The sequence below is a fragment of the Euprymna scolopes genome, chromosome 20, assembly GCF_053919585.1.
Source record: "Euprymna scolopes isolate OS-2025 chromosome 20, ASM5391958v1, whole genome shotgun sequence".
Classification (NCBI taxonomy): domain Eukaryota; kingdom Metazoa; phylum Mollusca; class Cephalopoda; order Sepiida; family Sepiolidae; genus Euprymna; species Euprymna scolopes.
This window is the reverse complement of record NC_136501.1, coordinates 112,656,370-112,682,949: the sequence shown is the minus strand read 5'-3', so window position 1 is coordinate 112,682,949 and position 26,580 is coordinate 112,656,370. Positions and strand designations below refer to the sequence as shown.

The window sequence follows — 26,580 nt, the reverse complement described above, 5'->3', positions numbered from 1 at the left end:
ATTAATGCAGGGGTCCATCTTGGGTCCAACTCTCTCCTCATCTACATCAATGATCTTCTAAATAACATCCTAAGATCATTCGTAGACATACTGGTTACACTACCAGCTATGGCAACATCAAAGGCCATAAATAACCAAGTTCTCTCCGATTTTCTCTCCTCTGATCTTGAGCACGTGGTACAATGGGGAAAGACGTTACTTTTAATACTTCTAAAACCAAGCTTCTATCTTTACATCAATGCTTCTGATCCCTGTCTGGCATCGATGTAAATGATTATCATTATTTTCATGGCAAGTGCTCGTCTTAGCTCCAATCTATGGTTCCCTCTTGCCTGACTTTCATGAAAAACACTCGTCTAGCTGAACCCACTATCAATAATTTCCCCCACTCTTTATCTGTGCCTAAACCTAAATGTAGATTCCATGAACAAAGGTTCTTTTGTTTGCCTGCTTTCCAGCTGACTACAATTTGGTAGTTTTCAAGTCTAAGGTAAACAAATTTTTGATGAACGGTCCTCTTAAGTAATCCAATTTAACAAATTTCCACTACTAACGATTACTATGATCTTGTTCCATTGACTACCATACGTTCATTAATCTTTATCCTTGAGTGGCCTCCAAGCCTTGATAAGTGGTGATTCCTATGTAAAAAAAAAAAAAGGTGATCAATTGACAAACATAACCTCATCTATAGATGCTTGAATACGTCTAAAAAAAGTTGGGTGCTTGTTTACATTTTACACAAACGTATTTCAGGTGAAAACATTATGTAATTACATCTTATGGCAAATCTATATATATAAAAGCGAAAATGTATGTATGTTTGTGACCATCAGAAGTGCGTCAACTGATCGATTTTCTGCAGGGAAGGGGGGTCCCCAAAAAAGTGATATTTTAATGTTAAACATTACATATTTTTAAATCGATTTATAACTGCCCCCAAAAATACGGGCACCAACTCTTCTACATAAAGTATACACGGGGCCATTTATTTTGGGTCAACTTGTATTTAAAACCCACTGAGTCATGTCACGTGATCTTGACGTCAGCCAGCTCTAATGGCAGTCTGAATTTAAAAAAACATGTTATCAGTAAAAAAAAAAATTTAACCCTTACACAAACTAAACTATGAACTTCTATGCTATGGCAACGTTACCAAAGTTATTAGCACATTCAAAATAGTTAGATACGATAGTTAAACAAAAAATAACAAGCCAAAAATGTGAAGTAAAAAAAAATACGCTTACAAAAAATATTAACGATCGAAGTTTAAAAAAAAAAACAAAAACAGCCAGACGCCATTTTCCAGTCTTTAGAGTAAGGAAGACGAAGTGAGATAGAGAGACAGATAGAGATGTCTAGACAGGAAATGAAATACGTAATTTAATAAAAAATAAAATACTGCTACGTCATCTCGTAATGCTCCCACGGTGACCTCATTTAGTGGCTATCTGTCAATCAAACCTCTTTCACTCGCTTTATAACCCTTATTTTAACACTATAATCAATTCCTCTTACTCTTAGCCTAGACAGTTAAGTGGTTGGAGTTAGTTTCTCCTCTGCGTTCCGGGTTCAATCCAACCTCACGACCAAAACCATTTTTTTTCTTTCTTTTACATCTTTAGACACGCGGACAACGTTTCTTTCTTTTTTCTTTTTACTTCGCTTATTCTTTAGTCTACTTTCCCCCCCCCTCCCCCGATACACAGCGGGGTTATTTTTTTTTTTTTTTGTTTGTTTTTCCGATTTTTTTAACATCGTTTTAGGGTTATTACTTATCCCCCCCCCCATACACACACCTACAAACACCCGGGCAACGCGAAAATGTATGTGTTCACTTTTTCTGTATGTCTACAAAAGGCTTTTTTCAGAGAAGCGGTCGGTCGCCTAACAACTTTTTAAAACTTTTTATATCACATATAAATCATATCTCGGAGTTAACAACGAAGCTCGCCTGTCTATTTAATTTGCTCGACTTTGGGAAGATAAATATTCAACATTTGTCGCTCGCCGCATGTGGGTTAGTCTTTTTCCTATAACATCTTGGGAAGCGTTCCCGCAGTAAATGAAATACTATCCCGCAGTCAAACTTGACCTCATTAACTCATTAAAACGGGCACTTGCCAAATCCAAGTTATTAAATAAATTCAAACATGTTTCCGTTAGCATCTCGCGGTGGGGCAATCGTTAATGTTGCACTTTTTTTTTTTTCACACTTTAATTTACAACTTTGTCTCAAGTGTTCGGGTTCGATCCTCATACTTACCTATCAAAACATTTTTTTTTTTAACCCCTCACTCCCGGAGTTTCCACACACACCTCCAAACACCCGGACAACGCCGGGTACCCCTCGCTAGTTTATAAATAGATCTCACCTCCCTGTTTAAATGTATGTATGTATGTTTTAATGTCTTGCAAAAACTTTTGACAGAAGCGACAGATTTTCACGAGATTGGTATCGTTTTAAAGCTCAACCCCTTGGATGACAAATATCGAAAAATTGGCTTAAAAAACTAATTCTTTTACCCTCAACTGGACACTTTTCTACAGGGAGGAGTCGCTTTTTTCGCCGATATTTTCAAAATTCATTCCCTCTTTTTGATTGACTAGCCTTAATTTAAACATTCATCACTTCCGATTTGGCGATGGTAGCAACAGCAAACACGTTAGGGTTTTTTTTTTTTTTTCACGTTCTGTACCTCCTTTGTAGTGCAGGTTCGATCCTGCCTGCCTACTATCACTTTTTTTTTTTTTTTTTTTTTTTTTTTTTTTTTTGTGGCTCAACACACACCTCCAAACACCCAGGCAATGCCGGGCATCCAGGCTAGTTTAGTATAAATTCCAAAAATTCCAAAAAAAATTGTCTGATAGAAAAATAATTACAAATTCAGTATGACAAACTTATTTATCTCCCTTGATTTAAATTTAGTTAAATTAAGAGTCTGCCATTTTTAAACAAAACGTAATTGTGGATGACTTTTTTGGTTATAAATACTTCTAGCACATATTTCACTGGATCAGTTTTGTAATTTTTAGAATTTATATTAATTTCCACATGATGTGTAAGTATATAATGTTTTTGCCTGAAATGCGTTATTTAAAAAAATCACGAATCTACACAAGTATCGAAATTCGTATTCAAATGTTTTGTGCTTAAGTTTAAGTTCTGGAGCTTTTTTAAAATATTTTTCTTAAATCTAAAAAAAAAAAATTTAGTTTTACAAAAAATTTTAACAAAAAAAACAAAAAACCAGCATGGCTGTTCGTTTAAATTTAAATCGATTGCTTTTTTTTTTAGATAAGAATCTAAGGTTGCTCGAATGACATGCGATAAAGAATCGGCACCAGTCATTTGTCGTGCTTTCATTTTTCATACATAAATAATGAAACCATATTTCCTACTTAAGCGCGACAGGCCAATTCATCTCCAAAGTGTTTCTATTTGCATGATTTTCGCTTTGAGAATATTTTATCATTTCTATTTTCAGCGTAAACTTCCTGGCAACCCTTTGATTTTGATTGCTTCAAGTGGTCCGACATATCCCAACAATTCTTCTTCGAAACGTAATAAATTCTGCATTACTCAGCTTTCCAATCTTGGTAAAGTGATTCCCGTAACGATGCATACAGTCAACGGTGGCGGTGGTGTTGGCATTGCTCAATGCTTAGAACACATGATTGGATCCGTACGAACCAAAGTTTTGGAGGTCAGTCCGTCTTTTTAACTTTATAACATTTCAATTAAAAAAAAAAAGCTTTCAAAATGCTGAGGTATTAGTTTTTTTCTCCATTCTTAAGATAATAAAAGTAAGGTTTTTTTTGGGGGGGGGATTACTTCAAACAATGTTGTATGAGGGTTTTAATTTGTAAAGCTTATCTCCCCTGTCAACAGAAGCCATGATAATTTCAAATAATTATGTTGTGTGGTTTTAATTTCTAAATGCCATAAATTTAATTTGTAAGAGTTATCTCCCCTGTGAACAGAAGCCCGGATTACTTCAAACAATTATGTTGTATGTGGTTTTAATTTTGTAAAAGTTTTTCAAATAATTATGTTGTGTTGTTTTAAATGCCATAAATTTAATTTGTAAGAGTTATCTCCCCTGTGAACAGAAGCCCGGATTACTTCAAACAATTATGTTGTATGTGGTTTTAATTTTGTAAAAGTTTTTCAAATAATTATGTTGTGTTGTTTTAAATGCCATAAATTTAATTTGTAAGAGTTATCTCCCCTGTGAACAGAAGCCCGGATTACTTCAAATATTAGGGTGGTGCAAAAACGTCACTTTTTTGATGTGTATATATCTGATAAAAAACGACATTAGTTTTGCACCAACCTAATAATAATGTATGGTTTTAATTTGTAAAATTTAACGTAAGCCATAAATTTTCTAATTGCAATCCCATGCAAAGAGATTAAAAAAACAACAAAAAACTGAGCAATCTGTGATGCCTTAGGATGACCGTTAAGCAGTCCATGACCAGGTTGCATAACCATACCATACTGAAAGTGGTATTCAACCTAGGTGAGTTTAACTGGATTCCTCAAGTAAGCAGTGTCATGGGAATATCAAATTTATCAGGAGTCCTCAGTCATTTGGATATCAAATACGTCCTAAAATGGAGTACTATTGCCACATCTGGGCAGAAGTTGCACAGCGCGCCTTGTCTTGCCTTGATAAAGTTCAAAACCAGTTTTGAAACTTCGTAGGTGATGCCCTTTTCTCTTTCCTGCAACTCTTTCCCACAGAAGAGACGTTGTGAACCTGTCTCTGCTCTATCGCTCTCTACTAGGCAAGTGCTCGATTGAACGCTAATCTATGCTCCGCCTTCCACAAAAAAAACTCTACTAACTACAACCACTATCAACAATTTCCCTCACTCGCTATCTAAATGCAGATTCCATGAACAAAACTTTTTTTCCTAGAACTACCCACATGTGGAACACTGTTCTATTGGTCTGCTTTCCGGCTGATTACAATATAGTAGCATTCAAGTCCAATGTAAACAAGTTCTTGTTGAGCCGTCCTATTAAATAATCCAAATTGTATCCAATCTACACTATTAATGATCACTAAACAACCACCTTAACATTCATTAACTCTTATCCTCAAGTGGCCTTCAAGCTTTGATAAGAAACATTTTCTGCATTGTCGTCTAAAATTTATATTTCGGTGCCTAATCTTTACTATTGTGGTGAAACTCTTTAATCCATGGGGATAGCTCGCTCTTGTTCTATCATATAAAGTCTCAAGATTTTTTTTGTTTTATAAGGGAATAATCACTTATCAAGGCCCGAAGGCCATTCAAGAATAAGGGTTAATGTAAGGTGATCATGTAGTAATTATTAGTGGTGTAGATTTGGTAGAATTCCGATTATTTAAGGAGATAGCGTAGAACAGTAGTTGTCAATAGGCAAGAATCAGAAACTCATAGTATCAATGCTGGCATCCATCAAGGTTCCATCCTGGGTTCAACTCTCTTCTTCATCTTAATCAATGATCTTCCAAATCACATTCTTAGATCATTCATAGAAATTTATGTAGACGATACCGCAATTTATGGCAACACTGCAAAGGCTGACAATGACCAAGATCTTTCTGGTTCTCTCTCTCATAATTTTGAGCACGTGGTGCAATGAGGGGAAAAAGGTGGCTGGTTAATTTTAATGTGTTGCATGTTTGACATAAATTAATGAAAATAAATACTGAGGTAATTTATTTACAACCGTAGATCTTATTTAAAACGATGTAAAAAAAAACAAAACATTTCTACATTTCTTTATATAGACAGTACTTTTTGGTGGAAAGTGTATAAAGCTCTGTGTGTGCGTTTGTTGATCTCTGCGATCATGAGTGGACTGAGATTGATATGTTTTGATTCATATGGTTACAGAGTTAATTCAGTGATAGTAGAGTTTGTTTGCTCATGATTTTTGCAATGTAAGGCAGTAGGCAGTATTAGCTGCAGTATTTTTTTCATTACCGAGTCTGTTTGCAGACTGTGAATGGAGAGCTAAATGTTTTGGTTTTGATTGTAGCTGATCGCACCCAAGTCATTTTATTTTTTTTCAAAATCATTACTATGTATTAGTGATGGGACGATTCCAATATTTTTCCCGATTCTGTACTAAATTCCTGATTCTGATTCTTTAAAAACCTCTAAATATTTAACTGTAAAAGTGTTATTTTATCCCGATTACATCTTAAATGTGCTTATGTTTTCTTAAAAGTTAAAATACTTGTGATAAGGTGATCTAGAGATTTTAGTCTTACTGGAAGTTCAAGTCAATAAATATTTTATTATTACTACAAGCAGTGAAAGATTTTTCTTTAACCAAATTCAAATCAAAAAGATAATTTAAGGAATCGATATCGGAAAATAGGCTCACATTTTTCCGATGCCCCCAAAAGCTCGGATTTTTTTTTGATTCTGATTCATCGTCGCAACACTACTGTATATTGGAATGTGTGAGGCATGTCTGTCAGTGTTGTGTGCCATGGGCAAAAAGAAAGAAAAAGAGACTGAAGAGGAAGTTGATATTGCCACCTATGCACTGAAACATGTAACTACTGGAAATAAGGGTGATAACTGAGTGTATCTCAAACTGAAAGTGTTGAGCATTGTGTCCGTGTAGTCGCTATGTATGGAACTACAGACTAATGTGTCTCTACAAACCAACCGTCTCTCTTGACATCGTAATTGCTCTGACACCCATCTGACCCCAACTGAAATGAACGGCTCTCGTCTTGGGGAAGCCCATGTCTTGATAAGCTTCTGGGACTGACCGTCACTCCTGATCTTAAATGGAACACATGTCTCAAATCTGTTGCCAAGATTGCTGGAAAAGTGGTTGGATCACTCTATCGCTCCAGTAGGTATCTCACTGCCGATGCAATCCTCTGTCTGTATATAAAATGTCCTAAAATGTTACGATGATTCGTAATTAAATTCTTAGTATTGCCTGTGCTGAGAATTAAATTTTGAATCTGCAGAAATCTGTCATTTAGAACTGATTAAACTTAGCACTTTTATCCATTGTGCCATGATCCCTCCTTATTACTAACAATACAAATGAGAATTATTTAAGACTTTTACTCTGTCATGGCTGATGGAATGAGGACAATCCTTCTACTCTAATTGTTTCTTCCCTAAGACTGCTAGACTTTGGAATTCCCTTCCGGGTTCCTGCTTCCCTAACATGCAGAAGTTTAAGTGTAATGTGAACAGACATCTTGCTGCTCAACTCCCTACATAGCACCCCATCAAATTATGTCCCAGATAGAAGCCTCCTACATGAAAGTGGCACTGTGTCTTGGTTGGGGTGAAAATACAAGAAAAAGAAAAAAACGTTATCCCATGGATTAAATAAAGAGTTACAGTCAAAATTCTACACATGCTTAGCATAAAGATTCTAGATTCGGACGAGGCATACCTGAATTAGGTCGGAGGTTATAGTGGCCGAAACATGATAACATCCAAGATGAGAACAGTAGTCGAAATAATACAAATGATAGCATTTTTTTTTTGTTGTTTTTGTTACTAATTTTTTAATTTTATTTTTTTTTATTTATTGTTACAGCTCAAAGGACATTTCTCGAATCGACCGATTGTTCTTCTGGGTTGGAACGTTGGTGCTTTAGTTGCTTGCCGCGTAAGTTCAACATTTTCTTTTCTGTTGCCACCAAAATCAACAGAATCTGAGCCATTGTTGTAATGTTTTTTTTTCTCCTGTTTACTGCAATATGTTGCTAGTCGGGTGCAGTTCTAGGAGGTACGTCCTCCCAGGCTTTACCTTCACCTTTTTGAGACAGAATTAGTTTATTCCTGAGGCACCCTTACCGTAAAATACCAATGTAAGTGCCTAGGTATTTTTTATTTGATACCCTGACATAATATGTAATTTATTGCTAATCGCCTGATGCATCCTTGCCAGGAAATACCTATGGGGCTGCCTCTTCCTCTAGAGCTTTCACCTTTCAATCCCATTTTCTGACCCTTGTGTCACATCTTCCTGCCAGAGGAGGAGGATAATTTAACATTTCAATTACATCAAAAGTTTTGTTTTACTACAAATTATACATTCTCTCTCGATTAATGTTAAGGACCAGCCAGGTACTCTGATGATGATTGGCACTACTGGGAAATTTAATAATCCCCCCCCCCGTTTTTTATTATTTTGCTAGAAATACTAAATACTAAGCATTTATCCGCAATCTCCGACTCCAATGAAAAGGTTTAAACGCAACGGTTTGCATTTCTCTTGCACTTGGTTCACAATTATATTTGTCTGGTAGCTTTTGAAATTCATTTTCATGAGTGGTCGCTCCTATGATTACTGGAACGATAGAAATCTTCCTAAGATTCCAATTTCTTTTCATGTTGTACATAAGACCTCGGCCGGTACTTGCTGTGAAATTTTTTTTTAGTTTGATTTTGCTAGAGATACTAGATATTTACTTGCAATTTCAGAAACTCCAACTAAAGATCAAAATTGTAAACAAAAGAATTTGCCAGGCATAAGTCAACTTAAGGTGCTTTTGTACGCATGCGCAAATATACAGTCGGTTCATTTTTAATGTTATCCATCTTATGATAGTTCAAACGACTGAGAATGGACAGCTAAATCTTTTGGTTTTGATTGTAGCTGATCGCACCCAAGTCATATTTATTTTTTTCAAAATCATTACTATGTATTAGTGATGGGACGATTCCAATATTTTTCCCGATTCTGTACTAAATTCCCGATTCTGATTCTTTAAAAACCTCTAAATATTTAACTGTAAAAGTGTTATTTTATCCCGATTACATCTTAAATGTGCTTATGTTTTCTTAAAAGTTAAAATACTTGTGATGAGGTATCTAGAGATTTTAGTCTTACTGGAAGTTCAAATCAATAAATATTATTTTATTATTACTACAAGCAGTGAAAGATTTTTCTTTAACCAAAATCAAAAAGATAATTTAAGGAATCGATATCGGAAAATAGGCTCACATTTTTCTGATGCCACCAAAAGCTCGGATTTTTTTAATTCTGATTCATCGTCACAACACTACTGTATATAGGGTACAATATAATAATCAACACAGAATTGATTCTATATCAATAAACATGGAATTTGTATAAATTAAAATATTATGTTTCTGAATTTTTGAGATGATTTGTTATTTATATTATTTGGAATCTTTGCAGCAACCTGTGGTGCAGTGATTAGAATTCTTGGAAAAATCAATTGTAAAAGTGACCTCCTGAAGGTTGAAAGTCCAATTCTCAGTGTGGGTGACTTAAAAAAATACAATTGCAAATTACTTAGGACCTCTCTCCGGTCATAGCTGACAGAATGAGAGCATGCTACCCCCGTGAAGTAAATAAAGGGTTCTGTTAGAAATTCTGTCCAGATTCCCAAGTTCGACAGAAACATTCTTGAGTTCGACAAGATACACCTGAAGATTGGAGGTTACATCGACTGAAATGTTATGAAAATGAGAAGAACAATAGTCCGAATACAATTAAAATATGTTTAAACATATTTCATGATCGAGCAACGCCGGGTGCCCTGCTGATGTTTGTATGAATAAGACGTGTTTCATGATGACGGGATGGCAAAGTTATTTTTTTTGGTTTTAACTTTTGTAGAAGTTCCTTCTTATATCGATTCATGATTTTATTTTTCAGGTATCTCTTATCGAGTCTGTTTCGGCTGTTATCTGTTTAGGCTTCCCCCTCATCGGCATCAACGGTTATCATGGGGTAAGTAGCTATTTATGCCCCTTCCCTCCCCCCCTCTCGATTCTATAGTAATTTAAAATAAACAAATTTTTGTCTCCATCAATTCAATAACAATCTCTCATGCACCAAACCTAAAACCCGAACTGTAACCGAAATGGCATTCACTCAAGGCGGGTTGAACTGGCTTCTTTCAAATATCAAATTTACAAGCAGTTATCACAGTAGTTTGAAGAATCCAAAGAATAAAGAATATGAAGACAATGTAATCAAGTTGGCGTGATATATTTTTATACTAGCCTGGGTGCCCGGCGTTGCCTGGGTGTTTGGAGGTGTGTGTTGTGCCAAAAAAAAAAAAAAAAAAAAAAAAAGTGGAAGTAGGCAGGCAAGCTCAAACCCGTACCGCAAAGGAGGAAAAGAATGTGAAAAAACAAAAACGTGACATTTTTGCTGTTGCGTCCATTGCCAAACTGGAAGTGGCAAAGGTTTAAATTAAGGCTAGTCAATCGAAAAGCGGGGATGGCTTGTGAAAATGTCAACAAAAAAAGCGACCCCTCCTTGTAGAAAAGTACCCAGTTGAGGTTGAAGGAATTAATGTTTTTAGCCAATTTTTCAATATTTGTCATCCAAAGGGTCGAGCTTCAAAATGATACTGATCTCGTGAAAATCTGTCGCCTCTGTCAAAAGTTTTAGGCAGACATACATACATACATTTAAACAAGTTTTTGCTAGGCATGCTAACATACATACATTTAAACAGACAGGTGAGATTTATATTATAGATTTTGTCTTAATTAAACGGAGACTTCATCAGAATTGAGTGCAGATTTTCAAATTTTTACCTGCTTCCATATAAGGACAACATATGATACCTGGTTCATTTAATGCATAGAAGTACACGATCGATAAAAAGAGAGAACTCTAAAACAATAAGAAAAAATTACCAAAGTAGTCAAAAACAAAAGCAATTTTACTCTACAAAACAATCAAACCAAACACCATGAATAAATATTTGAAAATATGAACATAAAACCTTTTACCAAAATGACTGGATTTGGCATTAAATAACCCCAAAAATTAATACACCGTAAAGCAAAATGACATAAAACTCCCCGAAACTGAAATTCCTTTTGGACACAAGGTTGAGTAGGTGTTAATGTGATAGCTCAAATTAGGAGTAGATGGAGAACTTGTGTCATTACTAACCAGCAGAGCATTACAATGTCGATCAGAGGAAAAGTCTACGACACAATCATACACAGTATGATGTTGTGTGGAAATGAAATTTGGCCAGTGACGGATTGAGGACATGTATGCAGAGAAATGATATGACAACGAAGGATGTGTGACGCAAGTCTTAAAGATGGGCTTGGATAAGACTTCTAAGTTGAATAGATGTAGAACAGTTAAGGTAGCAGGGTCAGACAGCAGGGGTAGGCCAAAGAAAACATGGAAGGAAGTGATAAAGATGGACTTGAGAGAAAGAGGGATAAATAAAAACCTGTCCAGAGATAGGTTAGCTTGGAGGTCTAAAATTCTTATATTTTTTTTTATTAAAAAACACGATTTCAGAGTAGAATCGAGGATGCACATGCGATGCTCGGCACAACAGAATGTAACAAAGTGCGGATGCGCGTATGGTTATTTTTATGCAAATGACTGAGCTACGTGCGAAATGACGTCATGGCAAGGAAGAAGAAAAAATAATTAAAAAAAAAAATGTGTGTGCAAACCAGGAATAACGTTGGAAGGGGAGCGGTATTCGAAAGAGTCGAAAGACCGGGTATCATGTCAGAAGGACAAAAAAAACGACATGTTAGACACGGTGGCCGAGGGTGACAGGAAAAGAACCTGTAAATAAATGTCCGTTGTTTCACAAAGGAAAAAAAAAAGTCAAGTTATTCTTTTATGTTCCTTGCGATGGAGTTTACAACATGTTGGGTCCCTAGTTAATCACAACATAACGTGTGTAACGTTACGTATACACGCGTTACAAATAAGAATAGCTGTTTTATATACAACGTTGTCAAATAAACTATATATGATATCAATAGTTCATGTTTGTATTGCTACACGAGTTGTCTCGTTCTAGTGTGTGTATATACAGACATCCATGCATGTCCCTATAACGTTTAGTGCATTTGTTTGATCGTCCATCTATACCTTCAGTTTCATGGAAACATTGAAAATAGAGTTTGCAGGATTCTAATATACAACAAATTTTATTAATATTGTTAAAAAGTAATATTTGCTTCATATTTCAATTGAACAGACCAATGAAACTTGTACTGCGAATGCAGGCCAAACACACTTTTGCTTGTCAAGGCCCAGAAGCCACTCGGAGATAAGGGTTAGATATCTCAATGATGACCAGTCCTAGTGGAAATTTGGTAGGATTTTATTTTCAAGAACAGCTCAACAAGCACTTGTTTATATTGGACTTGAAAACGACCATGTTGTAGTCAGTGAAAACGTGGCTAACGTTATGAGTATAAGCCATGTTATTAGTCTGATTCTTTAACAGTGTGTAAAAAAAAAAATTGAATGTTAATAAAATTGTTTTTCTGTTTGTCTTTATGAAACTTATGCTGAATTGGTTTTAATGTTTTTTTGTTTATTTCCTCCCCAAGGATATTGAGGATCCGTTACTTGATAGTAAAACGCCGACGCTATTCGTGGTCGGTCAGCACAGCAATTCATGTGATATTGATGGGATTGAGGATCTTCGTGAAAAAATGAAAGCTGAAAACAGCTTGGTCGTCGTAGGTGGAGCTGATGACTGTCTTCGTGTTTCAAGAGCGAAGAAGAAACTCGAAGGATTAACGCAATACATGGTTGATCGTTGCATTTTCGTAAGTACTATTCCCGCTTTCAGTTCAATCTAGTTTGATTCGATTAAGCTATATATATATATATATATATATATATATATATATATATATACACACACACACACACACAAACACTAGCAAATGTACTCGGCATTGTCCGGTATTAAATGTAATGTTAAATTTTTTATTTTTTTTTTTAATAGAAAGAAACTGAGATGTGTATGCTAGTATTATGTTTTTTCTAAACAGTTCATTTCTTGTAAGAAAAAAAAATACTCGAGCTGAGGTCGTAACCAAAACCTAAGGACAATGAGTCAAGTATGATAACCATTAGGCCAGCTTGCCACGATCTTTAAAAAGTGTTTTCAAACCTACTTATTCTTTACATAAGGAAGCTGTCATGTGAATGATTTGTGCATGCGCAGTCGTGAAACAGTTGACAAACAGATAAAAATCCAATGACCTCCACATACCAATCTTTCAATTTTGACTGCTTAGTAACCCTTTTTTTCTTATGAAAACTGGTTAAAAAATTTTTTTCCACAAATCTGAATACCTTATATGCCAAATTTTAAGTTTGTAAATAAAAAATTTGTTGAGTGTGTGTGTGTGTGTGTGTGTGTTCTCACACACATTCTCATTTTTATAGATATATAGACTAGTGATGTGATGATTCCAATATTTTTTCTGATTCCGATTCTTCATAAATTTGTAAATATTTATCTATACAATTATTCCTCCCGATTACAGTAAAAACACGTTAAAATGTGCAGATATTTTCTCAAATGTAAAAATAAACACTTGTGGGGGATGATGTATAGATTTTAGTTTTACTATTAGTTTGAAATCAAATATTTATTTTATTAATACTATCAGCAGCAGCAGATTTTTGTTTGAAACAAAATCATATAAAAAAAATAAAGGAATCATTTTTTTGGCATGAGAAAATATGCATAAATTTCAATGCCCCAAAAAAGTATTTTTCCGATTCCAATTCCGATTAATCGCCCCAACATTGATATATATATATATCTTCTTAGCTGCTTCCTCGGATCTGAGGATCAATGGGGAGGTGGGTGTTTGGCCTTGTTAGCAAATTTCTTGCTTTTCATAAATTGGATTCTCTTTCAACTTGGTGGTGTGTAGTTGGTTCTTGTATTACATATTATGGGTTCTGCATTGATGACAATTAAGTTAGCTAGTATGAATTTTGACAAGGGTCACACTGAGTGCATGATAATAACCCAGTTCTGTAAAACAGAATCACTGCCAGGGTTGAATGAAATACACGTGACGTAAAGTTAAAATGAGGCAGAAGTGAAATATAGGTATAGCAGACGATGGAGAATGACGTCTTTTTTTTTTTTTTTTTTTTTTCTTTTATGTTCCTTGCGATGGAGTTTACGACATTCACCCCCTAAAAAGGCATATCGCCATTTGGACATAAGGGGCTACTATTTGTGACCATGCATAGGAAAGATTAACAAGATGTTGGTTTACATTACATTTAAACTTCTGCATATCAGTACAGTCAGGGAGGCAGGTAGCATCTGTTGCATTTCTTCAGCTCGCATCTCAACCATAAAAGGTGCAAATGGTTCTGAAATAAAAAGATATAAAAATAATTATCAAATTTGTCTCAGACTTTTGGTTAAACTATTTAAAAAACTTTTTGTAAAATTTTTTCTTTAATATTTTTGATTTGTAATTTTTAAAAAAATTGTATGATTTTATAAAAAAATTTTTTTACTTATTTATTCTTTTAATTGGCAATTTAGAAAACTTATTTGTGTAATTAAAAAAAACAAAAACTTTTTATATTTTTGATGAGCTATTTAAAAAATTTGGTCCTTGTCCAGAATTTTTCCTATATTTAAAAAAAACAAAATAAAAATAAAATCTGTATGATATACATCTGTGAAGAAATGAAAATGTCATATTCCAAAAATCATATAAATTGATAAAGTAGTTTTAATTAAGAAAATCAAATGTTGTGAGTAAGCAAGGAGCGACTCTCACATCGTCATCTTAAAGAAAAAGGGAAGGTAATTCAATAATTCAAAATTGAGAAATCGGCCTTGTAATGTCTATGATCTCGCATTAATCACTCTAAATCCTTTAAAAATGATTTTATTTATTAAAAAAAAAACTACTTCATCAACTTGCATGACTTTTGGAATATGATTTTGTTTTGTAACGGTACGTACATTATAAAGATTTTTCTGTATTTTTTTTTGATATAGAGGGAATTTTGGACAAACGCTAAAAATTTATTTGTATAATTTTTTTTTTTTTTTTTTTTTTTAGGATGAAGTAGCTGAATTTCTTGGTAGTATTCTCTCTCAGTCCGTATCCCAATCGGAACAAGCTGAGCTGGCAGAATTGGACTTGAAAAAAAAGAAGCGTCGTAAGGTGCTCCGTGAAACAGCTGCTGCTGCTGCCAGACCTGCCAACCACCACAGCAAACAGCCTGCTCGAGCAGAGGTAATTTCATGCTTTGAAAGAAAAGCATGTCATATTTATTTACTTATTTTTGTCATTTTTTTTTTTTATTATTATGCTGGGGATGAGGTACCCTTTGGATGCCAAACATTTACCTGCTATCATAGACATTGGTTGCCATATTCTTTGCTTTCTGGAACCCTAAAATAAGGACTTCACTGGAATATGTATCATTTTTATTCTTATTTTGTCTTTTATCATTTTTATTTTTATTTTATTATTTTATTTTTATTTTTATTTTATCATTTTTATTTTATTATTTTATTTTTATTTTTATTTTATCATTTTTATTTTATCATTTTTATTTTTATTTTATCATTTTTATTTTTATTTTGTCTTTTATCATTTTTATTTTGTCTTTTATCATTTTTATTTTATTTTATTTTTATTTTATCATTTTTATTTTATCATTTTTATTTTATCATTTTATTTTTATTTTGTCTTTTATCATTTTCATTTTTATTTTATCATTTTCATTTTTATTTTGTCTTTTATCATTTTTATTTTTATTTTATTATTTTTATTTTTTCATTTTTATTTTTATTTTGTCTTTTATTATTTTATTTTTGAACTTCTTTTGAACACATTTTTTTTACATTTTCTCTTCCCATTTTTCTTCACTTCCAGATTGTGTTATTTTTATCTATATATGTATTTCCGTATCCTCTACTGTCTTTATCCCTTCTCCTTTCTCTTTTATTCTCACTTTTTTTGGTCCCCTGACAAAGAGGGTGGACCTGTAAATTCACCCTTGTCTGTTCGCCTGTCAGCACTTTTCTCAATAACTATTTTTTGAAATTTTGCACAAACATTAAACATGATATGAGTAAAAAAGTAACAGAACGGATTTTCCAGGAAAACTCCGGTTGCCCCACTAGGAGTGCCTTTTGGGTTTAAATGGCTAAAATTGACACTTTTGTGCTTATTACAAAAAAAATGATGCTTTGAATTTTTATAAAACTTTCTGAAAAGTTGTAACTAACTGATTTCTTTATAAATTTGTTTGTCTATTCTTCACGATAACTCTTGGGTTTCCCCCAGGGATTCTTTTAGAGCTAATAAAAACATTCCATTTTACTATATTTGTCCATAATTTTCTGTGTATGTCTATTTAGCAGTTTTGCATGGGGCTGAACTCAAATTTAAATACGTTAAGGCCTTGGGGCCAATGGGGAGGGAGCAAATGATGGACATGGTCATTTCTTCTTTTTTTTTTGCATGGTGCAGAACTCAAATTTACATATGTTAAAGCCTAAACCTGCACTGTTTGTTCATTTTTACCAGGATTTGACGTCCCCTAGAGACTTTTGGGACTAAATGAAGGGGGGGGGGATTAAACGCTGAATTTTTTTTTAATGCCTTGTTCATTGTGCACTCACGGGGGATCATGCATGCTTCACTTGTTCCTTTCATTTTATTATTGGTTGTTCTTTAATAATCTCCATTATTTCATAGCTAGCGAGGGGTACCCGGCGTTGCCCGAGTGTTTTTCGGTGTATGTGAAAAAAAACAGGTGCCCGTGGAAAAAAAAAAAACGATGCCTTCACGGCGCGCAGTTGGAAAATAGTAAAGTGTTAAAAAAAACAGGTGCGCGTTTTTGATTGACGTGACGGAGATAGGTATTCAGCAGTAAGCAGTTTTGAATGAGTTGAATAAATCGGTTTGTTTTTAAAAACCCGCTCCCTGTTTATTAGGAGGAGCGAAATGAAAGCTACAGTCTGATATGATGAAGTCGACATTGAACAAACGTTACTTAGCTCTCTTGAGACAACTGGCTTTCGGCCTGTGATTAGTCGAGTTTCGCTTTTTTTTTTATACCGAAAACCGAATGTAACGCGTGCCGATGCGGGAAATGTGGAATAATTAACGTTTGAAAGTCAATAAAATTAAATAGACAGGCGAGCTCCGTGGGTAACTCTGAGATATTACAATTTATAAATGATATAAAAAGTTTTAAGAAGTTGTGAACCGAGCAAGCGCTTCTCTGAAAGAAGCCTTTTGTGGACATCGAGGAAAAGCGTACATACATACACACATACATTTTCGCTTATATATATATAGATGGCCTATATATATTGCTTCACTATTACCTACATATGTAGTGCTCTTTCGATTTACTTCTACATGTGGTAGCTACTTTTAATTTTTACCATTTTATCCTATTCCTTCATTCTCATTTCATATAGAAATGTCATTAAACCAGTTTTTTCTATATTTGTATTTTGTATAATTCTGACCCTTCTCTTCTTATGAGAAGCATTCAATTTTGAAATGCGATGGCTTAAAGAGTTTTTTTTTTTTTTCTTAATTTTCCCCTTTTTTCCCAACTTTTCTTTATTGTTCTGATGATAAAGTTATAACTTTTCTTCGTCATCTTTCATTTAATATTATGACGTTGCAATGAAGACATCTTTTTAAAATTCTTTACTATTTTTTTATCCCAAACAATGCATATCGCCACTTGGTATTTAAAGGGTTACTATTTGAGATCGTGTTTAACGGGGGATTGTGGGGAGTTTAGCAGCAAGATGTATGTTCACATTACATTTAAACTTCTGCAGATTATTACAGTCAAGAAAACAGGAAACAAGGAGGGAATTCCAGAGTCTATCAGTCCAAATGAAGAAATCTATTAGAGTACAAAGCTCTTTGGCATCTAATGGTCATCAACAGTGAAGGAGAGGGATTTTGCTCTTGTCAAATTAGTCAGAGATATGTATGTTGAGATAGCACAAGTGCTGGGAGTTCATCAACAAATTCCATTAAAATACTTGTAAAACAGGCACATGGATGCAACATTGCAGTGATGGGACAGAGGTTGGAGCTTGGCCGACAGTCTGGAACCTATTAAATTTGAGACTTTTGATTCTTATTGTTCTTTTGAACGCAAGTGTTTGTATGTCTCTTGCACTTGGTTCACCGAGTTTATTCAACAGGTTGGTTTTTAAATTCTATATTTTTAATTTTATATTATTTTTCCATTTTGTTAATTTTTATATTTTTATTTTATTTTTTTTTTAATTTTATTTATTTTTTTTTTTTTATTATTTTTATTTATTTTTATTTTTTACAGGGGGTTCCAGAAGTCTTGGACAAATTTCAAGACTTTATGTCTACTGAATTATATATATTAAATGAAAGTGATATGATTTTAAGGCTAAATTTATCAAATCCAACTTTAATATTAATGATATATATATATATATATATATATATATATATATATATTTCTGTGGAAATATACTTTATTTCCTTATAAAGTATATTATTTCCTTATATAGTTGCAAATATATATATATATTACTGTGGAAATATGTTTCCTTATAATATATACCAGTCCTTATTTAAGAAGACCAATAAAATGAATAAATGACAAAAATATATATTCCAAAGTTCATGATATTGACCATCTTACAATTTCTTCCTTTAATTCAGTTGACATTTACAATTTTCGGATTTTAATCATGTAAAAACGCACTTTACTTCCTTTTGATGGATTGATTGTTGCTATTTCTTCTGATGAGTTAAGGGCAAAATAGATTCACTAATTGATATAATAATTAAGTGATTGAGTTTGTGTTACGAAACAGATACTGTCAAGAATTGTAAATGTCAATTGAATTAAAGGAATAAATTGTAAGATGGTCAACATCATGAACTTTGGAATATAGACTTTTGTCATTCATTTACTAATATATATATATATATATATGACTACTTCATTTAATCACATAAATTAATATACGAGAGTATACATTTATGTGTAAACTTTAAGTATTTACTTCAAAAGTGCTCAATACGTGTGTAGAGCTAGGTAGTAAGTTATAAAATATGTATGGCAATTATGCTTACTATATATATATATATATATATATATATGCATTTTATATCCTTAATAGTTTAAGATATTTAATGTCCAAATGTGTTCACAACTTGTGGAATGCCATGTATATTTATTATTCAAACAATGCCCATCTGATTTGTCATTTTAGGCAAAATTGATGCCGACAATGAAAGGTCTTCCAATGTCTCGGCTGTTAAAGGTTATGCACCAAAGCTCTATGGTATCTGATAATGCCGAATCTAAAATTGGAGACGAATCTTCAGATGGTAGTATTACCGAACCAATGTCACCAACAAAAGCGCAACTCGGTAGGTATTGAAGAAATCTTTCACATGATTAAACACAAAATGGTTTATCGTAGGAAAAATGATTTTATAAGAAAGGTAGGCTTGTTTGAGATTTTTTAGACCTTGTCCAACATTCTCCCTATATTAAAAATCTGTATGATATACATAACCGTGAAGAAATAAAAATATCATATTCCAAAAATCACATAACTTGATCAAGTAGTTTTATTTTTATTAATATAATCATTTTTAAGCGATTAGGCATTACAACATAGATCTAGTATGTATGAATTATTGTTGAATAATCTCCCCTCCTTTCTGGAAATTTTTTTCAAAATGCTGCGAAAGACAATCACTTCTCAGATATTAATAAAATCTGAATTTCTTATGTAAATTGATCAAGTGTAACATAGTGCGGACAGCTACATGCAAATACCGAGCTGTGAGCGAAATGACGTCACGGTAAGGGAAAAGACCACTGTCAAAAGAAGAGAGCATGGTTCGAAAAGACAATCATGCGTCAGTCGTAATGAGAGAATGAGCAAACAAAAAAAGCGAGTTGAAATCCTTTTCTATTCTTTGTCTGCTTTGCGACTGAGGCTACAACGTGTTGGTTCCTGGACAATGTTATACAACGTTACGTAATAATACTCAAGGTTATGCAACGTTACGCAAGTAGTTTTATTTTTAAACTACCCTGGGTGCCTGACGTTGCTCGGGTGTTTGGAGGTGTGTGTTGAGCAAAAAAAAAGTGGTAGTAGGCAGGCAGGCTGAAACTTGTACCGCGAAGGAGGAAAAAAAAAAAATGACGTCTTTGCCGTCACGTCCATTGCCAAACCGAAAGTGGCGAAGGTTTAAATTAAGGCTAGTCAATCGAAAAGCGGGTAATACTTTCGAAAAAATCGACTCCTCCCTGTAGAAAAGTGCCCAGTTGAGGGTGAAGGAATTAATATTTTTGGCCAATTTTTTTTATATTTGTCGTCCGAAAGTTTGAGCTTCAAAACGATACCGATCTCGTGAAAATCCGTCGCCTCTGTCGAAAGTTTTAGGCAGACATACAAACATGCAAACATTTAAACAGACAGGTGAGATTTATATGATAGATGATTTTTGGAATATGATATTGTTTTGCCATATACATCGTAGAGATTTTTTAACTTTTATTACTTAATATGAGGTGGGGGGGGTATTCTGGACAAAAACTGAATATTCTTTTTAATTTTTATTTTAGTTATTTATTAAACTTGGGTTAGTTTATCTTTATGGTTCTGTTCATTTATTTTGTATGAATCAAATGATTGTTGGCATTCGTTTCCTCAGTATCTTTCTAGTTAGAATTCTTTCTAGAAATACATTGACTACTTACAAGAGGGACCACGTGAAGGTTGCCAACATCCTAAGTGAAAGTGCTAAGTGGAATGAACTGGATTCGAACTTGGCACCCTCAGATTGTCAGTCTGTGCCATTAACCACTTTGCCACTGCCACCTCCTCGTGATACTGCTTTGACTTGATGGACCGCTTTTGTCTTTGATGACAGCTCCGAGGCATCCTTGGGACTAGCCACAGAACTTTGTCACTCTCTTCCAGATGATCTTAGCTGTTAACTTCTTCTTTGTGTTGTAGCTTGTTCCACGATACCTCACACAAAGAAGGGGGGGGGTTGTAGTCAGGCAAACTGCGATGTCAGGTGAAATCTTGTCAGCAGAATTCTTTGACAATCAGGCCTGTGTTTTCTGGTTGGTTTGCCAACGATTGAACTTTTAACCTCCAGATGAGGGTAGCTTTTACAACTAAATTTTACCAAGTACTTTATCCGCTATGTCACGCGTTCTTGTGGTTAGATCAACTGAAATGTGAATACAATGTTCGGTGCTTATCTACAGTTAGGCCTATAAAAAAAGATTTTTTTTTCAAGAAAAATCTTTAAAAATCTTTGTATGTACCTGTCACTGCATGAAGATGGCATACTCTAAAAATCATAAATCGATCAAGTATTTTTTTTTTTTTTTTTCATTTAAGAAAATCAAATATTATGACACATTTTATCGAAGAATTACTTGACGCCATCTTCCATTTCGAATGATAAGCTGCTAGCGACACCTGTTGGCAATGTAGGGAATGTGAGATCAGCAAGGGCAGACAACCAACTTTCCACCCTCTAGAAAAAAATCCTTTAAAACTAACACATTTACTGGTTTTCGGGAACACTGAAAGCAAAAATAATATTTACAATTACAGAAAACAAGTAGTTTCCATGTTATGAAGAAATGTTAGTTTAAAAAATGTGGGGGATTACATTTTAATGAGCACCCACTTTATGACCACCTGTTTAAGGAAAAAAAAGGGGGTTTGCCATTTTTTTTTTTTTTTTTTTTTTTTTTCCAAAGTCGATTGTCTCCCCCACCCCCCCTATATAAATGACCTTTCAGAGAATATTATTTAGAAAATTAACATTTATGCTGATGACATCACCCACTAATTGTATTTAATTATTTGGACTAATACTTTCATCTCCTTTAAAAAAATTAGTCACAGACTTTTTGTTGGGTAGGGGAGGATCAATGTGTGGGTGCTCATTTTATGTAAAACTGTGTTCATTGTATGTTGCCCCATCCTTCCCCACCCACCAAAACAGGTGGCCATAAAGTGGGTGCTCATTATAGATAAATTATTATAGAAAAGTGATCCCCCACTTTTTTAAAACTTACATTTCTTCATAACATGGAAACTACTCGTTTTCGGAAATTGTAAATATTATTTTCATTTTCAGCATCCCCAAATGTGTTAGTTTTAAAGGATTTTTTTCTAGAGTGGCGAAAGTTGGTTGTCTACCCTTGCTGATCTCACATTCGTACATTGCCAACAGGTGTCGCTAGCAGCTTATCATTCGAAATGGAAGACGGTGTCAAGTAATTCTTCGATAAAATGCGTCATAATATTTGATTTTCTTAAATAAAAAAAATAAAAAAATACTTGATCGATTTATGTGATTTTTGGAATATGACATCTTCGTGCAGTGACAGGTACATACATCATAAAGATTTTTTAAAAATTTTTCTTGAAAAAAATTTTGTTATTATCCCAACTGTAGATAAACAAATGTTCGAAATGAGAACAGTAGTCCAAAGAATCGGAATAATCAATCCTCATCAAAAAAAGAATTCCGAAACACAAAGGTTCACGTGTTTTATGTGGTTTGCTAGCATGTAAGGAAAATTAGTTTGTCGTAATGTGGTTATAGTCAGCTAATATACATCCTAAGGTTTCGCATGACTGCTACCGGAAGCGATGACAAAGCAAATCGGTTCTTTCACTTTTATTGTTCTTCAGCATTTCTGTTGTAGAGCGGGTCCTGGATCCGATGGTGAGGCCCCATCTTGCAGGCTTTGGGGAGTGTGGAGACACCCTTTAATTGCCATTGCTCCCAGGTCCACTCTGACCCGGAGTGGTAGTACCTGTTAGGGTCTCAACTATGTGTTAAATAGAATCTGACTTTAAAAAAAATATACTCCATTAAAAATCGTTGCTCAAAATAACTGGATTCGGCATTAAATAACCTGAAAAAGGTTGATATGCCGTAAAACAACAACAACCAACCAACCAACCAACCAAATCTATTGTGAATCGATTTATTGAGATAAAATAGAAGAAAAGGAATTTATTGAAAAAAATATGCAACAAAAATTAGCAAAAATATAAAAAGATAAAAAAATAACACAATTAGTCTTTATTTGTACTTTTAATAACAAAATTAAAAAAATAAGTTTTTATCTTATTTGAAATTTTATAAGAAATATATCTTTATGAAATTATAAAGATATATATATATTTATGAAATTATAAAGATATATATATATTTATGAAATTATAAAGATATATATATATTTATGAAATTATAAAGATATATATATATATTTATGAAATTATAAAGATATATATATATTTATGAAATTATAAAGATATATATATATTTATGAAATTATAAAGATATATATATATTTATGAAATTATAAAAATATATATATATATATGTTTTTTTATAATTTCATGTATATATATATATTTTTTTTATAATTTCATAAATATATATATATATTTTTTATAATTTCATAAATATATATATATATTTTTATAATTTCATAAATATATATATATATTTTTATAATTTCATAAATATATATATATATATATATATATATTTATAATTTCATAAAAAGTTATATATATATATATTATAATTTCATAAAAATATATATATATTGGAATTCATTATTGAGATGAGTATTGTTTATTAATTTATTTTATTGCGGACTTTTATCCGCATCTTTCTTAGTTGTTGTTTCATGACATTTCGGCCAACTATTCCTCTGGTCTTCGTCAGGTGGTAACCGCGACGGGATAGAAACTCCGAATCTCCTAACTTCATTCTCAGCAATTACTGCCTTCTATAGTTGTTGTCGTCTCACCATGTTTGGGCCAAATAAGCCTCTGGTCTGCTTGAGTAGAATTGAAATCGTTATCTTGAAACAATTCTCACCTGGAACCGTAGAGATTCAACGTCTCTATCCACTGCGCCACGGGCCCCTACTGGCCACCTGATGAAGGTCAGAGGAATAGTTGGGCAAAACGTAAAACAACAAAAGGCTGAGGATAATCGCTCGCAATAATATAAATTTTTTTTTTTAATGTTTATTAAAATCAACACCATAAAAAAAAACGTATCCGATATATAATATTCCCAAATAGTTTTCAAAGATTTTAAAATGTGTTTTTAATATTTCTTAAAAGAAAACTAATTTCAATAATTTTTAATTAAAATAAAACTGAAAAAACTTTTCAATGATTATTAGATATAAAGAAAAATGTGATAAAAAAAAGAACACATTCACAAATATAGACGTGAGAGAAAAAAGGTGAAGGAATTGATTTTCCTTGTCACCGCTTCCGGTAGCAGCCATGCCAAAAGTTAGGAATTACTTGACTATAACCAATAATTTCAATTCGTAATAACAAATATTTCCAAGTAAACACTGCATTCACCACGTCACGAAAACAATTATGTGCATCCAAATAAACTTGTTTTGTCATCCTAAAAACTTATTGACCTCTCCTTTCCAGACATTTGAGCTTACGTCACTAACTCCCAACTGCCTACCTGTCATTATTATGTGTTCATATTTTGACAGCAGCAGCAACAGCGGCGGCATCACGACGGCAGACAAATCGCAAGAGACCAGCGTCAAATTCTTCCACTCTGGAGTCTAATGCCAAGAAAAAGGTTGTTCGTTCCCTACCAGGTTCTCCTGCTATGCCAGCCAACTATAGTTCGTCTTTCCGACCTACTGCAGGAATGTTAGCCTCACTCTCAGGTGCCCCAGAATTATCGGAACTTCTGAAGAATTCTGGAAGCTATTTTGGTACCAAGTTGCACGCTGCGACAAGCACCACAGTAGATTCTGATAAAAAATATAAAATCGGGATTCTCTCTGGCAAATCCGACCGAAATGGCTCTTCGACGTCTGATGGTAGTCCAAATTCGAATCTTGGTATGTCGATGCTTGCAGAGCAGAAGCGATCCCATGAAGGCTTTCCGATGCTTGTACCAGGGTCATTTAACAAGCATCAGGTGCTAACCAAAGTTTCCCAAGCAAATACATCAAGTCTCAGCTCTATTTACCCTATTTCTCACAGTGGGGCACGTGGTGCCGTCCATATTACCCCAGTGGCGAGCACTCCACAAATGCAGCAACTTATCACATCTATGGATAAGTCAAACTCAATATCAATCACTGTTTGTTCAGCTAAAGGGAGTAATATGTCGTCATCGACACTATCATCTTCTACGCCAACAATCCTGAGCACAACTCAAGCGTTGGCAACTCGGATCAGCAAACAGAAAGCTGCAGGAGGTGGAGCTCCAACTTTGACCTTAACAACTGGTGGTCAACAGGGTTCGGCCAGTTCAAGTAATTTATCTGGGCTGTCATTGTACTCGACAGACCAAGAAAAAGTCCAGAAACTTAAATTTCACGATTTTCCCCTCCCCACGACTGTCTTGACGAAAGGTACTGGGACGCCTACAATTACTCAAGCAAAAATCTTGAGTAATCCTCCCCAGTTGGACATTGGTAAACTTCAAGCTCTCACCGAATCTACCAGTACTAAGCAACAAACCACTTTCCATATATCCCTTAATCGTGGTATCCTCGTTTCTGCCAGTACCGTGTCGACAGCCGCTGTATCAGGTATTACAACTACTGCCAAAATTTCCAATCTCAATATCGAGAATAGTTCTACCAGCTTATCTTCTTCAGGCTCTAATTCAATGCTTCCCCTCCCTGCAACAAAAGGTTCCTCCCTACCTTTCTCTGTCTCCTCCCCCTCCTCCCCTTCTTCGTCGTCAGTATCTGGTGCCGATGCCAATTCAGAACGTTCTACTCAAGAAGCAATTTCAAATTCCGAACCTTTGGGCCACGTCTCGTCTTTACTCGAAGCTTCTCCTCTAAAAGCAAAAAGAGTTGCACAACTCAGCACTTATCATCCCCCCGCCTCACCAGACGTGGCGGAATCGGCAACTGACGGTAAATCTAATACTGAACAAACTGTGCAGCCAGCAAATGCTTCACCCGATCCAACTCCAAACCAAAGTGAGACCACGCCCACAAACTCTGACGGGATAGCAGTAAAATCAGGCGTCTCATCACAATCTCCGCAGCAAAAAACAAATGTTTCATATAAAACCACTCCTAAAGCAGTTTTATCAACTGTGGCGGCTACTCGGACTCGCAGAATCAAGACCCCTAAATTGTACGATCTTTGACTCTTTATTCATGTTGGGGAGGGTCGGGGCTGATTTTACTTGTTCTTTGTGCCTTGGTGGGGTGGGGGGATGGGTATGGGGGGGTTGTAAAGAGCCCCATTTGATCTCAGATTTGCAATAAAAATAAACACTTGACCAATTTTAATCATTCTATTATTTTTGTGTTTTTGCTTTGTTTTATTAATTTAAACTTTATTTTCTTTCAGTTTAAGTGTTTTTTTTTTTTTTAATATCTTGTAAAAAAAGAATCTTTTAGTAGAAATAGGATGCTACTTTATTGAAATATAGTTAAATGAATGTTTACATTTTTTTTAAAGCCAAAACCATTTTTTTTTTTTTTTTACATAGATATTTAAAGGTTTCAGCCTGAATGAGCCCTTTTCAAGCGATTTCTCTTTATATGTAAAAATCTCATTGTAGTAGACTGTCGGGATGTTAACTGGGCAGAATTTTTTAAGTCTTCAAATAAAAACATACAGCTCACGTGACAAAAGAAATAGGAGTTAGTATTTACGTGGACATTTTTTTTAAGTTTACATGAAAAAAACTTTTTTTTTTTTTTTATTT

At 34.0% G+C, this 26,580-nt stretch overlaps 1 protein-coding gene across 2 annotated transcripts in view; it reads left to right on the top strand.

The window, feature by feature from the left end:
• The window catches only part of LOC145241569 (uncharacterized), a 60,021-nt gene extending 33,863 nt beyond the window's left edge, over positions 1-26,158 (top strand). The window contains exons 8-14 of one of the 2 annotated variants that reach the window (XM_080104640.1): positions 3,489-3,707; positions 7,583-7,654; positions 9,677-9,751; positions 12,358-12,579; positions 14,866-15,042; positions 19,053-19,212; positions 24,380-26,158. In XM_080104640.1, the coding sequence (XP_079960766.1) occupies positions 3,489-3,707; positions 7,583-7,654; positions 9,677-9,751; positions 12,358-12,579; positions 14,866-15,042; positions 19,053-19,212; positions 24,380-26,013 (2,559 nt within the window). In that variant the 3' untranslated portion in view covers positions 26,014-26,158. The remainder of the gene's footprint in view (positions 1-3,488; positions 3,708-7,582; positions 7,655-9,676; positions 9,752-12,357; positions 12,580-14,865; positions 15,043-19,052; positions 19,213-24,379) is intronic. The other variant, XM_080104641.1, reaches the window with a different exon arrangement.
• The last annotated feature ends 422 nt before the right edge of the window (positions 26,159-26,580 follow it).